Source organism: Eschrichtius robustus, chromosome 18 (genome assembly GCF_028021215.1).
Source record: "Eschrichtius robustus isolate mEscRob2 chromosome 18, mEscRob2.pri, whole genome shotgun sequence".
Classification (NCBI taxonomy): domain Eukaryota; kingdom Metazoa; phylum Chordata; class Mammalia; order Artiodactyla; family Eschrichtiidae; genus Eschrichtius; species Eschrichtius robustus.
Genome location: NC_090841.1, coordinates 71,336,327 through 71,352,145, shown reverse-complemented (window position 1 = coordinate 71,352,145; position 15,819 = coordinate 71,336,327). Strand labels below are relative to the sequence as shown.

Sequence of the window (15,819 nt, the reverse complement as noted above, 5' to 3'; positions counted from 1 at the left end):
AATATAAACTTTGATTGGACCATGCTGGGGCTAAAAAGCAGGTAAAAAACACACTGTGGGGAACAACTGGGGAAATTCCAATATGGACAGTACATTAGATGATATTATGAGATTGCTGCTAATTTCCTTTGGTGAGATAATGGTATTGTGGTTTTGGAGGAACATAATCTTACCCTTAAGATGCATTCTGAAGTATTTAGGAGTGATATGTCATAACGTCTGAAACTTTCTGTCAAATAGTTCAGGAAAAAAAACAGGAGAGAAGGGTGACGGGGAGGGAGAAGACAAAGAAAGGAAGAGATGGAGAAAAAAAGCAAATGTAGAAAAGCTTAACAATTCATCTAGATAAAGAGTGTGCCAATGTGTAAAGTACTATCCATTCATCTTTTCTCTAGGTTTGAAAATGCCTAAAATTAAAAAGTCTGGGGGCTATGTATCAAGAACCACCTCCCGCTTTTGAGCTAAAAAAATAATATAAATTTCAATATGATGTGTATATATCCACGCCTTTCTCTGTGCTCATCCAAACATAACTAAAAATACTTTAGGACAAGAAGGTTTTAACTAAAAGCTTGCATTACTCTCCAAACTGCTTTTCTACTTTAATAATACATACAGACATGACTTCAAGTCACAGCTGCGCAGTATTTTATCACGAAGATATGTCCATTTGGTGGACACTGCGGCTGGTCAGAATTATGGCTACTACAAACATGGCTGCTGTAAATGTCCTGTAAACAGCATCTCACAATTCAGTCTTTTAACACTATAGGGTAGATTCCCAAAAACTGAACAGCTAGGTGAAAGGACATGTACTTTTAACACCTAGTGCCAGTTTATCTTCCCCGAAGACAGCAGCAGGTCATATTTCAGAGATGCCTGAGTGTGCCCATCACCTTTACTTCACCAGCATGGTAAGTTACCAGTCTTTTTAAAAATGCTGCTCCTCTGGAGGAGTCGTTTTAAGGAAGCACAAGTAAAATATTCTCAAAAGAGTCACCTATGAGTCCTAAAGCAGTACTCACATTACTTTCAAAGGACAAAAAGGGAGAGGTGTGAAAAGAAAGATACCCTCTCCACCTCTGAATTCCCACTATACTTTTTTCACTCCACTATTATGGCACCTATGAATTTATATGACACTTATCTTATGTATTTTCCATACCAGGTATACTAGAAACTCTTTGAAATAAAGATAGTATCTCTCACTCATTCATTCACTCATTCAACAAATATTTATTAATCACCTACCATGTATCAGGAACTGCTAAGCACCAGTAATACACAAATAAACAAGATAAACACCATCACTGCCCTCATGTACCTAATACTCTTATGGGATAATCCAACATTTAGCAATTAATTATACAACTAATGCTTTAATTACAGTGATGGTAAATGCTTTGAATAAGCAGTAGAACGGGGTGCAATGAAAGCATATAACTCAGCACACAGTACTGGGAATGGCCTAAAATGGGCTTTCAATATGGCTTATCCGTGGTTTAATAAATTTCACATAACACCAACTGATTGACAATGGTTTATGACATACAGTTTTTAAACCTGTGGTTTTGCAACTGTAATGAGAGAGGGAGAAAAGAAGATGGGAACTAAAGTTACTGAACTCCACAAGGCAGTACTGTTGCCAAGCCCTTCTACATACCGAACCTCATTTAATCCTCACCACTAATTTATAAGGCAGAGACTCACACTCTATCTCGTAAATGTGGAGTGTGAGATTCAGAGACACACAGTTACTAAATGGCATCCAGGACAGGATATGAATCCAGGCCTGTCTGATTTCTTTCTATTCTATCACAGTAAATCAAAGGTAGAAATTTCAGACCAAGCCTGGAAAAATCTATCTGCACAGTAAAATATATTTTGCTTTACACATGATACATTTAAAGTTAGGAGAATAACAGCAAGCCTACTTTGTATTTAAGTCACTTAATTAAAAAATATAGTGACTTGTGTACTTATACATAAAGTATAATAAGTAAATTAGTGGAAAACATGTTCATTTAAAAAAAAATACATGAAGGTGTATTCTGTAAATATAAAAGAATATTCCTTTCAGAAGCCAGACACAGTAGAAGAAAAACTTTTAGGTGGGACCAATGCTAATTTAATATTTTGACAAACTGCCCATATGCCACGCCACTATGTTATACCAAATCAAAGTTTAATAGAGATATGATACGACAAAGTATTCTTACCCAGATTGACTATCTCAGATTCATGAATTTACCATTCAAGCTCATTAGAATGAAACCTAAATTAACCACCATCTAATAATTCAACAACCACAATAAAAAATTCAATGATAGGGCGGCGGCGGCGGGGGCTGGTCGCGGGAACATATAGAAAACTCTTACAAATACTTTAAAGGCCTCTGGGAATAATCTTGCCAAGTACCTTGTTTATGTCTATGTATGTATAGTTAAACACACACACACACCCCCCACACACACCCGAATTAGATGTGTGTTCCAAACATGCATGAGAATAATTTTGTGGCAATATTATTTCTGTAGGGCAATAGACCTCTCAAGGCCTACTTAACCAATGTACAGCTAAAATATGCATCTGCTGCTTATGGTAGAACACAGCAGAGTTATAAAACCAGAAAATACTCTACCGTTTAGGCTAAAAAGGAGCTAGAGAAATAGCCAGAAAGAATATGAAGGGAAATTTTCAAATTCTTAGAGACTCTGGATGTTAATGGTACTTCTTAAAATTACACCTAGGTTCACTTGAAAGCTTTCCTTTCGTGGATGGAGGTGAATCACTAGCACATGAGATTAGATACAATCACCATCACTAGTTAACAGATGGGAAGAAAAGAGGGTGACAGTAAAAGGGAAGGGAGGGAAGAAAGTTCTCCTGACCTAACAAAAGAAAAGCTGGAAGAGAAAACATGACGACAAGTGAGGATTGCATGACGTATCTACCAACAGATGAAAATTAGCAGGGCAAGGTAGATGTGTAAAAATAGTCACTAAATTGTCCTGGGCCGCTATTGTACAGTTGTCCAAACTGTCCACTGCACAAAGGAAGTTGGTCAAAGGGGCAAAGTAAGGGTTTGACATGCTCCATTGCTAGGCTGGGCTCCCTGTCTCAGGGCTAGAGACATCCAGAGAACACAGCACTTTTTCTAATTCACACGAAGTTGCAGTCACTTGTCAAGACTTTCGACCTACGGGCTGTATCCACTCAAAAGGAGGCTCTTTGAAATTGCAGAAAAGCTCCATGTGGGCTTGAGACGGGCTGTGTAGTCATATTCCACTGCCGTCCCACCCCTTCGGCCTCCAAAATATAGCCTCCCAGCCTCACTGCTATATTTAGTGAGCCGCCAGAAAAGAGCCAAACTATACAGCCGGTCTTTCTTACGGATGTTCTTAGACCCACACTATTCATTCACAATTCAAAGTGAACTTGTATTTCACACTTTAAATTTGATATTAAACTCCATTATTCTGAAGCTGATGATAATTTATGTTGGGCTAAAGTAAAACGATCTTTTCATTACTAATGAAAGTTGCTAATAAAATTTATACTGTAATTTACTCCTTAAGGGAAATAAGTATAACTTTAATTATTTAAATTTAATGGCTCCTCCTAATACCATTATCACTACACACCCTAAAGGCTTGTAGGATCACACTTTGTTACACATTAGAATTATCCTGTATGCACGTGAGGTAAGAAAATTGCATTTGCTAGAAAATATTTTATAGTTTGCTCTAATTCAAAGAAGCAAAGAGCCATTCCCTCTACTCTCAAAGTAGTCAAATGTGGGTCACTATGGTTTAAATCTCCATACATTTTTAAGTTTCATACTTCAAAACTATACAAACAAAAAAACAAAGACAATAATAGAGCAAATTGGCTGTCAAGCTGCACTAGACAATAAAAGACTCCAGAATGAAGAGTCTATAAAATACTAAATGCTCATCCAGGGAAAGTCATAAATCATAAGTTTAATTAACTTAATTTCAGATGTATATGGAAAGTATACGATTGCTACAGAAAATGAAATACCTATTCTTAATTAGTATGTCAGTTTAATTCAAGTTTTTATTTCTATTTAAACGCATAGTAAGCAAATGTTCTATCGAATTCTCTAATTAATAAATCTTCAAGCTGTTTCTAGACCTGGACTCAATGTATAATAACATGACCTCAAATGTTTGTTTTTACCTCGAATAACATAATTATCCAGTGCATCTTCCATTCTTTTCAGTGCTTCCCTTCTATCAGAACCATATGTGATTAGCTAAAAGCAAGCAAACAAACAAAACAGTTTATATAGATATAGATCAATCTATCTATCTATAAGTCAAACATTTCATCCTAGTAAAAACTAAAATATTTCATAACAGATTTCCAGAATATATTTTGAAATTTCACAGTGGTTCAGTTTTTAGTACAAACTATGTCAATTAAGATTTTTTTAAAGTAAACAAATATTAGAATCAAGCTATTTCAGACTTTTCTCCGAGATTTCACTATCACAGAAAAGAGCTATTTGAGGCAAACCAAAATGTAACAAAAACAAGCATATAAAAATTTAAGAGGAAAGTTATCAAAATTGTGAACATTGAGGGTGGGATATAAACATCTGGGATAGTGGAGGATTAGGCAAGGTTTTTTTTTTCTCTCCCTTCAAATATGACGCCCTGAATAGCTAATTTTACACATAATATAGCACAGAAGCAAAGGGTTCTTGTATTAGAAAAACAGAAAGATCTTACTGTTCTATATGATTTTGTGCCTATTTATATGTGTTAGACCTTTTATAAATTAGCAATAAGAACTATTAGTAAAATATTTTTCTGGTTACTATGTTAGTCAATCTATAGTTTCCAATTTTTTAGTACATTTAATTAGCTGTTCAATATCAAGCCAGGTTGAAAATTAATTTGCAGGCCATTTTTCTGAACAGAAATGTATTCATCTAAAAATGGAACCCTATATCTATAATATTTTATTGTATTTTTTATTTTTTAATTAAATAGTATTTCTCTGACAAACAAAATACCTAAAGTTCACTTTAACAATATTAGTATAAAAACTTAAGTGAAAAAAGAAAAATGAAAAAATGGGTTGTTTACTACAACTACAGAAAAAAGTACACTTGGAAGAAAGAAAAATCTTAAGAAATAGGGGTTGGGAATTCCCTGGTGGTCCAGTGGTTAGGACTCTGAGCTTTCACTGCTGAGGCCTGGGTTCAATCCCTAGTCAGGAAACCTAAGATCCCGCAAGCCACTCGTCATGGTCAAAAAAAAAAAAGAAAGAAAGAAAAAGAAGTAAGGGTTTTGGTAAAGAAGTCATCCTTCATTACAGGTCTATCACTTTAGAAAAAATAGGATATTCTAAATAAAGTCCAGTTTCAACCACTACAGTAAGAATTTTACACTTTATAAGATCATAAGATTTGAAAATGCCAAAAGATCTAAATTTAATTTTAAGTAGACTGGTTAATTTATTCTGGAAAGTCAAATTTCAAAAAGGGAGCAAAAAGACATCTTATAGTCTTACACAAAATTTAAGTATCTTAAATCTACATAAATAATTAGTAATTCATAAAAACTGAAGAGAAAAGGTGAAAAGTCCTCTAACAAACACAGCCTATCACCTCAACTCCTTGACATCACCTGCATTCATACTTTCATCTTGGACAATGTTCACTGGTCAGGAAGCAATGTAATTCCTCCCTGCAGTGGACTGGGTTGGTGCCACTGGTTAGCTAAGCTTGTTACTGTGGCGGCTGGGGTGATGGGGTGATGGGGTAATTTCACTGGGGAGGAGGGAGTGTTGCCAACTAACATGACGTCGAAATTTCTCTTAAGAGAAAGAAAAGCTGCTCAGCTTTCACTTTTCCATCAGTGGCCATCATTATTTGTTTAATTATAGCACATGATTCAGATAAAGTACCCATCCCAGACTTTTTTTTTCCCCAGACTTTTAAATTATATATGTCCATTGTCTCTTCAGAAGAAAACTGAAAGAAACCATTAAGAAGTTGAACTAACTTTTGAAATCATTGGATCATAATAAATGCTAATATCACTTCCTGGTTGGATGCCACTATCAACCCGGACCTGGGAGGAAGAAAGAAAAGAAAAGAAAGTTCATATTGTGAAGCTATCTTTCTAACAACAAATTTAATTTCCATGAAGCAGATGGATAATTTCAATCTCAAATAACATTTCAGCTTCCAGTAAGTAGAAAAACAACCTAAAAATACAGAGACCAAACTATCTTGATCTGTTATTATACAGTACAACACATATTTTTTGTTCTCCCACTAAACGAAGGAACTAAGAAAGAGCAAAAAAAAACCCAAACAAACAAACAAACAAAACTTTATACATCACTTTCGTGGGATGTGTTTGTAGCTATTTGACGGTGTCTTCCAACTGAAGGAGAGCATGAACGACGCCCCTTCTAATCACACTGCCCACTCTACTCTTCCGAGAGTTCCAGTGCGGACCCCAGTCAAGCCGTGCAGCAGGACCCGGGAGCTCTGCTCATCAGCTCCATAGGAACACTGGTCCTGTGGCTTTCATGTCTGTAACACTTTCCTTTCTTGCCTCACCCTCTCAACTGTAAAACGCCGTTTTTTTCTGTTACTGTTAGTCCCCCGAGACCTTAATGTTTATACAGCTTTTCTCATGGCTTTCCTTTGTAAGGACACAGCCCCAATTAAAGTTCTGATTTTGTGATTTTCACGGGGAAAAAAAAAATAGCACAAGTTCAAAATATTCTTTTGAAGAACCTGATTGCTGTTAACCAGCCAACAACTTAGTCAGTACATCGCTGATTCTTGTTTTCATCTCCCTGTTTGATACCAGCAGTAAGGCACAGAGGTTAGCCATGTAAAACTTTAAAATGAGCAGTTGCTGAGGATGAAATATTTATTAAATTATTGTGCTTAAGTTTTGGAATCTGAAGTATTTAAAAGCTAATCAAAATAGTTAAGATAGTCCAGCATGTCCTAGGGGGTTTGAGGATAGAAGAATTTAATGGAAGCTGCTAGAACAGCAGGACTTTGGTGCCCAACATGGTAAAGGGGCGGGAAGAGAAGAGCAAAGCTCACATAGCTCTTCACCTGTGGGAAGAAGCCTCCCTAATAAACAGCAGCTCATCTGTCTGCAGCAAGGCAGAAAAAGGTCAACACAGCGGCTGTTAGGCCTTTAATATTTTAATTTAGGCAATTATCAAGGGACCACATGTAGAACCTCTTGTCTAGGGTATCCACATGAGGGTTCGATGATGGCTTTATTATACGATGACATCAAAAGATAAGCCACAGTTTCATTCTCTCAAAAAAAAAAATCATACTCTTATCCTCTTTGTAAGGTTTTAGAAGATAACATTATCACATACCCAGAGTGCTTTTATTTCTGTATTTGCAAACAACTCATGAAATAATATGGGTATTTATATTTGCATTCACATTCATATATGAAAATCTTCGTTCTAAATGAAAATCATTCAGCACACTTAAAACATATATTTGGCTTTCTATTTTCTGAAAACACACTTCAGGACATCAACTGAAGTTCTATGAAATTCACAGTGTTTATAAAAACTATAAAAGAATTAATGGGGCAGCTGTGAAAGCAATAATATCAAAATCTACCTCCTAGACACATTTAAATTGCCCCAAAATGACAACTGGTGATCAAATTACATAACAGAAAAGACATCTCTTAACTTGCATTTTTTTAATTGTAGTAGCAAAAAGTTAAAGAGCTAATTTTACCACCATGTATTATTTAAAACCATAGCATGCTTGCTAAAGCTGTGTTTAAAACTGAGATTGGTACAAGTTCTAAAACTTTTGACTTAAAACATATGCTACTATTTGCTACATAAACTGCTACAAAGCTAGTGTGGAACTTTGATGTTCAACCCACTAGTAAAATAACAGACAATAAAGAATATTTTTTACATTCTCCTATAGTAACTTAAAACTTTAGTTACCTTGAATAACACCACCCTAAAAGTTAAGTTACCTAGGGCTCTTAGATATAACTACGTCTTTATTATTTAATAAAATTATCATCACAGAAGGTATGTCTTTTTAATTTAAAAATATATACGGTAAAATAAAGATGTATTAAATATAATCAACACATATCTTTGTATAAGCAAATCAACATTTCCAATTTAAAACTGTAACAAAGCATGAAAACTCTGACTTACAATTTACTGTCTATGCAGCTTTTTCCAAATGATAATCAGAATTCAAAAAAATGTCTAACAATGAATTAAAATTAAGTCTCCATTCCTCCACTGAAACAAAGCCTATACCGAAAACTATATTTTAGCTTTTGCACTAAAAGCTTTAAGAATAAAGTCAAGTGGAATTGTAACCAAATTTCTAAGCAGAAAAAAACTGCAGTCTGAAAATAACAAATTTACAAAATATAGTGATCAAAGATAAGAAAATCTTCATCTTTGCCACATAAGCAAATAGGAGGCTTAGAGAAGAATGTGAAAAACACAAACCAGAAGTTAACTCTGAAGTTTGTACTCTTGTGATCAAAAACGGTTAAGAGCTGCAAAGGATCTCCTGAGTTAAAACTAATCTAGTTTAAGAAGGCAAGGAAGAAAAACTACCACCACCACCACCCAAGCACCTGTGTATGAGTCTCAAACCATTGCTCAGAAACCTCGGGCATAATTTAAATGTCTTTCTTCACACAGTGGACCCTGTGAAACTATCAGCCAGCTCCCACCCTTCATTCTTGATTCACCTCTCCCCCTCAGCACAACTCCCAGCCCGCCATGTCTACCTGACAAGTGACAGCCCAATCTGATTAAATGCTTCCAAGGGAGGGGACTCATGGGCCTCCATGACAGGCCAAAAGTGATCACCATGGAGATACATAATTACAGCTGTCAGCGCATCTACTGTCCTGCTGACATCAATTTGATTGCTCCCAGCAATAATGATAGACAAAGCTTAGTGTGCACTCTCCCGCACCCAATCACTTTATCTATTCCTTGGTCCATTTAGCTGACATGCAACATTCACACAAGCAAATAACAGCAGTAAGCAGAACATTTAAGGCATTTTAATTGTTTTTTCTTTCTATGGATGGCTCACAACTGCAAATGTTATTACATAAAGCTCCTGCTGCAGCATTAATTGAAGAAAGATTTGGTGGGACAAAGACTGTAGGGGGTACAGTTTGTCCATTATCACTTGTACTTTCAACAGGTCTCACGTTTGAAAATTGCAAATTGCAAAAACTTGCGAGGGCAAAATGTTTGACATCCTGTTAGCTATTACAACATGGTGAAAACTTCTAACAACTAGAGTAATCATTATGAATTCTTATTTAATACTTTTTTGTTTGATTAAAAAAATGTTTAGGTATGTCCCTATGATACTTGTTTTCTCATCTGCTATTTAACGTCACATAATGCCTGTTAAATCTTTACAATTTTTCTTCTGCCTTCAGGCTTTGAACACAGCATGGAGTCTCCGAGCCTAGAAAGGGTCAAGTCCCTTTAGAAAGCACATGGGCAAAAACAATTTAAAAAGTGAAATAAATCATATATCCAATAACATCTTCAAATTTAGAATTCTTCCTGTAATCTTTCACCATCTTCATGCCAGTAATCAAACTGAATAATCATATTCACAGATGGTACAGCCTTGTCATCCACTAGCTAACATAATGTCATATATATACGCACTTACTACCTTGATTAAGATAAAGGGTATGTCCTTGTTCTTTTCATGCAACAAGAACTATTTAAAGAACAGCTATTAAACACAGAAGAAGTATAAATACAGTGGACAGTGGTCGCCTTTCTTTAAGTGGTGTACACAATACGTACTTCTTAAAGGCTTTGACACTTCATAGAAAGAGGTACACTTTGTTTTCCTTAATCCATTTAGATTAACGAGCTGATTCTGTGCTTGATTTCTTGACATCTGACTATACGGGGAAGCAGGATTAGATTTATTGAAAAGATTAAATTGTAACACGGAAATGTCATTTCCCATTCTTAAGATTCCATGAATCTTCTTCATTATGACTTTCAGAAGAACTGGGAACACTGTAAGCTATCATTTATTTAGAAGTCAGATGTCTCCAGACTTCCCCTGTTAGGTGAATTCTGACTTTCCTGAACATCATACAGTACAAAATATGAAAAAACAGAAAACTGTGATTCCCCATGAATTTCACTTGTCATCCAATTTACACCCTTTGGTGTTGACATGCTTTAACATAAAAGTGTGACATAAATCAAGATTTTTTAACCCCTCACTTGATATTACAGCTTAATGACTTACACCAGGTAGATGTATTGGTTCTTGGTACTGAGACAATCTCCCAATAGACGGTAAACCAAAAGACTTGTAGGGGTCCTGAAAGTTCAAAGGACAGGAAGCACAGTCTTTGAAATATAAATCAGCACAAGTAAGGTTAAATATTAATACAGTGAAGAAGCATTTATAGGCCTATTTACCAAATCACAGATTTCAGAATATTACTGTCTTATCCTCACTCTAGACAACTTGGAAATGTATTTAAAAATCAAACAGAACTGTAAGCAGAATTTAGCCTGACCTTGATCATACTTTATTGAAATTGGTAAAATTCCAACTTTCTATAATCTTCTTAGAATGCCTTGGGCAAAAATAAAATAACCTAGGAGCTACATCAAAACATACTCAAGTTCAGAACAACAAATGTAGTGCACTAAAGATATTTGTTTTTCTTACTCTCAAACCAGCTCACATATGGTAAAATTTGAGCATTTTAGTTCTTCAAACAAAGACCTGAAAAGTAACTTTGAATGTGCTACTAGATATATGCTCCATTTGTAAATATCTTAGATCAGAATAAATAGTAAGTTCAGTGTTATAACAATAGGAAAGAAAAGAATACCACTTAAAATATAATATAACCAAGCCATAGATATTTCTCAAGATCCTTAAAAAAATTTCAAAAAAACTTCCAGAATTTTTAAACACAGATACTACTAATTTGTTTTTTATTTTACAGATAGGCTTCGATGTCTAAAAGTAAAAGATGGTATAAATGTTTCCTTGCATTTTTGTTTTAACCATTTGAAAAAAAGCATTTTCAGATGTTGACTGCTTTACCTGATTAATTATAAAATAAAATTAAAGTATTAAACTGAGAGTTTTTGAGTTAAATCCATAATTAAAACTATGAATTGAAGCTTTGCAATTTAAATTTTAGTTGTTATTTTTACATAATCATAAGAGATAAAATTATTAGGGAAAAACTGTTGGAAAAAATTTAAACACTGAATTAACAACTGATGTATAACTAAGGTAGCTCTTTAAAACACACACACACACACACACACACAGAGAAACAAATGCCCCTTTTCATTTCGAATGTGGTTTGAAAATAAGCAAAAACAAAAACCATGGTCCATTCAAGCGCAACAATATTTAACTAATGCTTTCTTGTTCCTTAAAATGATTAGTAGCTATTCCTCCAACCAGAAAAAAACACATGAAAATTAATTAAACTCAATCCTTTAAAACTATTTTGAGTTACGTTAAAATGATCTAACCTTTTTTTCTGGTTCATTTATGGATTACATAATCAAATACTTGACACAAGTTATAAAACCCTAAGTTTACCTTGTGCTTAGCTATATGTGGTCCCATAACTCAGGACACAACCACCATCCTTCCTCCCAACATCATTCATTTTACCTCAGCATAAACCCGACATTCAACTGCCCAGCCGCTGATGGGAATATCAGCTTGTTTGTGCCTGAGAGGGTAACCCTTGGCAACACGGATCATTTCTTGGACTAGGTCCAGGCCAGTAATGCATTCTGTGATAGGATGCTCAACCTGCAAGGCCAAGATGTGCCAGTCAATAGTTGTAGGAAAAGGTAAATAAACAGAAATAAGAACAATGTCAACAATTTCTGGGTAAAATGAGGTTAATTATATCTAATATTTAATCATATGTGACTATTTTTTTAAATTTTTATTTTATTTTATTTTTCGGCTGCGCTGGGTCTTAGTTGTGGCACGCGGGATCTTTAGTCGTGGCATGCATACTTCTTAGCTGCGGCACACATGCAGGATCTAGTTCCCAGACCAGGAATCAAATCCGGGCCCCGTGCATTGGGAGCGCACTGGATTGGTGGTCTTACCCACTGGACCACCAAGGAAGTCCCCATATTTAACTTTAAAATGATCTAAGAGAAGAAAATTAAAGAATCAACACCATATAGTACAAAGCTGGGTAAGAAAAATGACACCCCAAAATTATCTGTAAACTATCTGTACTACTTTTCCCAGTTTTTATTTAGATGTGGTCCAACAATGTTTAACACTTTTAATTTTGAGACTAATTCTTACCTGAAAATTACATATTTAGCTACAATCCTCAATGTGGCTGATAATCAACCTATTCTGCTACACTTAGCATGGCATCTATAGAGGCGGCTTATGATTTTCCAAAGCACTAGTCTCGCCTGAGTTTCACCAACTTGCATGCTTTCACTAACCTGTCCTGACAAGCAACCAGACTAGCGTACTCTTACATCAATGCAGCGTAGCAGAAACGAGCAGATGGGTCCTGCAGGTTGTTCTCCCTCCAGACCTACATGGGGAGTGCTTAGCACGCACAGTAACAAAACTGAGCCAGTGAAATCACGGCTCTCTCAGCAAACTGCTGCTAACTACTTTGGATGATGCTGTCATGGGGATCCCTGGCCTTCCACACTAGCACACGGGATACACATATACAAAAACATGCAGAGACATACAGGGATACTAACAGACATACACATCCTTATAAATCTGATCGACTGCTTACAAGATCTTAAACTTAACTGAGCTAAAATAAAGCCACTTTGGCACTGGTAAAGAGTAGATAATCTGTCTGTCATGCAAAACCTTAAATACGTTAAGAAAATTTAAATTAAATTTTGGCCACATCTGCTGCTTTGATACCAATTTCTTTTCTCATAAAACTTACGCATGTTCTAAATGCACTTCACAATAGTTTCTTTATCATGACATGTCATATCTCATACACTCTGACACGGGAAAAGGTCAATGAACAAACGAATTGTCTTCCCATCTTCAACTACGCTAATTGAAGGACAGGACTTAGTCATTATAATAATCTTGAAGCTTATCATAAGCAGACAATGCCATGGTCTTAAAAAAAAAAAAGCTTTGTAAAAATAAACAGATGGCATCCATAATTAGCTCTGTGTGTGTTATGAGTTTGTTTACAGTTTCAACAACATTTTAAGACATTTTGACATAATTTTAATGACAAATCATCACTAAAATAAGCATCAACCCTTTGTAAAATAAATCTGACACTAAGTAAAGATCTTATTAGATAGTTTGGAATATATCAATATATTTTTGGGAGCAAACTATGGTTTTGAGAGAAACAAGATTTTTTAATTTATTTATTTTATTTTTTCGCTGCGTTGCAGCGAGCGGGGGCTACTCTTCGTTGCGGTGTGCGGGCTTCTCATTGCAGTGGCTTCTCTTGTTGTGGAGCACGGGCTCTAGGAGCACGGGCTCTAGGAGTACGGGCTACAGTAGTTGTGGCACGCGGGCTCAGTAGTTGTGGCGCACGGGCTTAGCTGCTCAGCGGCATGTGGGATCTTCCCGGACCAGGGCTCGAACCTGTGTCCCCTGCATTGGCAGGCAGATTCTTAACCACTGCGCCACCAGGGAAGTCCCAAAAAACAAGATTCTATATGATAAATATAATAAGAAAGGAACGATTGTAAAGCCCCTCTATTAGTGCTAGAAACAAATTTCATGTGAGAAAGTATCTTACCACTATAACTATTCAAGAGCTGAACCTACTATGTGCCCAAGGGCTCTATATCAGTACTATCCACATATCTTTGTTAAGTGAGAAAACATTTTTAAAAGCTCAGAGAATGATTTAATTTCATCCTTCTACGTCTAGTGCCCAGAAAAGTACATACTATATAGTAGACAAATAAATATACATTGAATGAACGAGCAGCAAATCCAGAGTCACACCTATAGTAAGTGGTAGAGGCAGGGTTGGAATTTATGTCACTCCAGAGGCGATATGACCTTCCTGTTCTTCCTCGTGGAAAAATGTATATGAAAGAACGTAGTTAACATAAACAGCTATATAATTACGAGCTGCTGTCTTTTACAAAGTACATTATTACAAAGTCTAAAGATTTGGTCAGTCAAAAATTCATTGTAGGGACTTCCCTGGTGGCGCAGTGGTTGAGAATCCGCATGCCAATGCAGGGGACACGGGTTCGAGCCCTGGTCTGGGAAGATCCCACATGCCGCGGAGCAGCTAAGCCCGTGAACCACAACTACTGAGCCTGCGCTCTAGAGCCTGTGCTCCGCAACAAGAGAAGCCACCACAGTGAGAAGCCCGCGCACAGCAACGAAGAGTAGCCCCCGCTCGCCGCAACCAGAGAAAGCCTGCGCACAGCAACGAAGACCCAAAATAGCCAAAAATAAATAAATAAATAAATAAATTTATTAAAAAAAAAAAAATTCATTGTAAGGCTCTGTTTCACCTTAGAAGACCTCCCTATAATGTGTAGGGAAAAAAAGTTTATTAGACCTGTATTGAATAGAATCTAAAAATGGACCCACTTTAATCCAACTTAGAGTTACATAACAGTAACACAACATTTTACAATCTTAATTAGTGAGCTGCAAGTATTTCAAAATAAAATAAGTAGATAACTAAAATAATAACTAGCTGCTAAAGGCAAAATCATTAAAGAATTTTTAAAAAAATATCCACTTAGGTTCAAGTATTGTTAAAGTATACAAAATAGTCTGACATACCTGAATTTTTCAGGTAACAGTAATATGTCTTTTTAAAGTAAAACAATTTTAAACATTTTTGAAGGAAATCTTTCTAAATACATTTTAATAGAATTCTGAAGTTATTTAACAGGATGTGTGAAACATTTCCTTTAGACCCTGTATTATTATTATCATCAGGAATCTTGTAAATGTAACACTGACTAAATAACCATGTCTATCCCCCATCCCTGAGAATTTAGGCATAGTTTGCCTGTGCAAGTTAAACTCAACACTTCAGAGATAAGGGCAGGGGCTTCCCTGGTGGCGCAGTGGTTAAGAATCTGCCTGCCGATGCAGGGGACACGGGTTTGAGCACTGGTCTGGGAAGATCCCACATGCCGCGGAGCAACTAGGCCCGTGAGCCACAACTACTGAGCCTGCACGTCTGGAGCCTGTGCTCCGCAACAAGAGAGGCCGTGATAGTGAGAGGCCCGCGCATCGCGATGAAGAGTGGCCCCCACTTGCCACAAGTGGAGAAAGCCCTCGCACAGAAACGAAGACCCAACACAACCAAAAATAAATAAATAAATAAACAATAATTAAAATTAAAAGAAAAAAAAGAGAGATAAGGGCAGAGGTTACAAAGAGACAAAATGGCTGACGGGCCAAAATATAATTCAATGAACGATTTTAAAATATCATTAAAATACTATCCTCTAGCCCTTGAATAATAGTGTTTAAAGACAAAAGGCCAGGGATACCCCGTTCTTGCCTGGAGAACCTACCCCTGCAGGACTCTGAGGCCCAAAAGTCAACCCAGGAAGAAGAATGAAAGGCCTGGAAGCTTCTGAAATGCAGAGATATAAAAAAATGACTGTGAACCCTCTGAGCACACAGCCTGCTGTCCCTTATTTATCCTCAGATATTCCAAATGTTTCCCTTGTTTATCCACAGAAAATAAAACTAGTGAACTGCGAAAAAAAGAAAGAAAGAAAAGGAAAGGAGAA

At 36.1% G+C, this 15,819-nt stretch overlaps 1 protein-coding gene across 5 annotated transcripts in view; it reads right to left on the bottom strand.

The window, feature by feature from the left end:
* Positions 1-15,819, bottom strand: part of PCCA (propionyl-CoA carboxylase subunit alpha) — a 373,607-nt gene that overhangs the window by 187,951 nt on the left and 169,837 nt on the right. For all 5 annotated transcript variants that reach the window (XM_068526624.1, XM_068526626.1, XM_068526625.1 and 2 more), the window contains 4 exons: positions 11,729-11,872; positions 10,325-10,399; positions 6,039-6,107; positions 4,204-4,279 (listed from right to left, as the gene is read on the bottom strand). In XM_068526624.1, the coding sequence (XP_068382725.1) occupies positions 4,204-4,279; positions 6,039-6,107; positions 10,325-10,399; positions 11,729-11,872 (364 nt within the window). The remainder of the gene's footprint in view (positions 1-4,203; positions 4,280-6,038; positions 6,108-10,324; positions 10,400-11,728; positions 11,873-15,819) is intronic.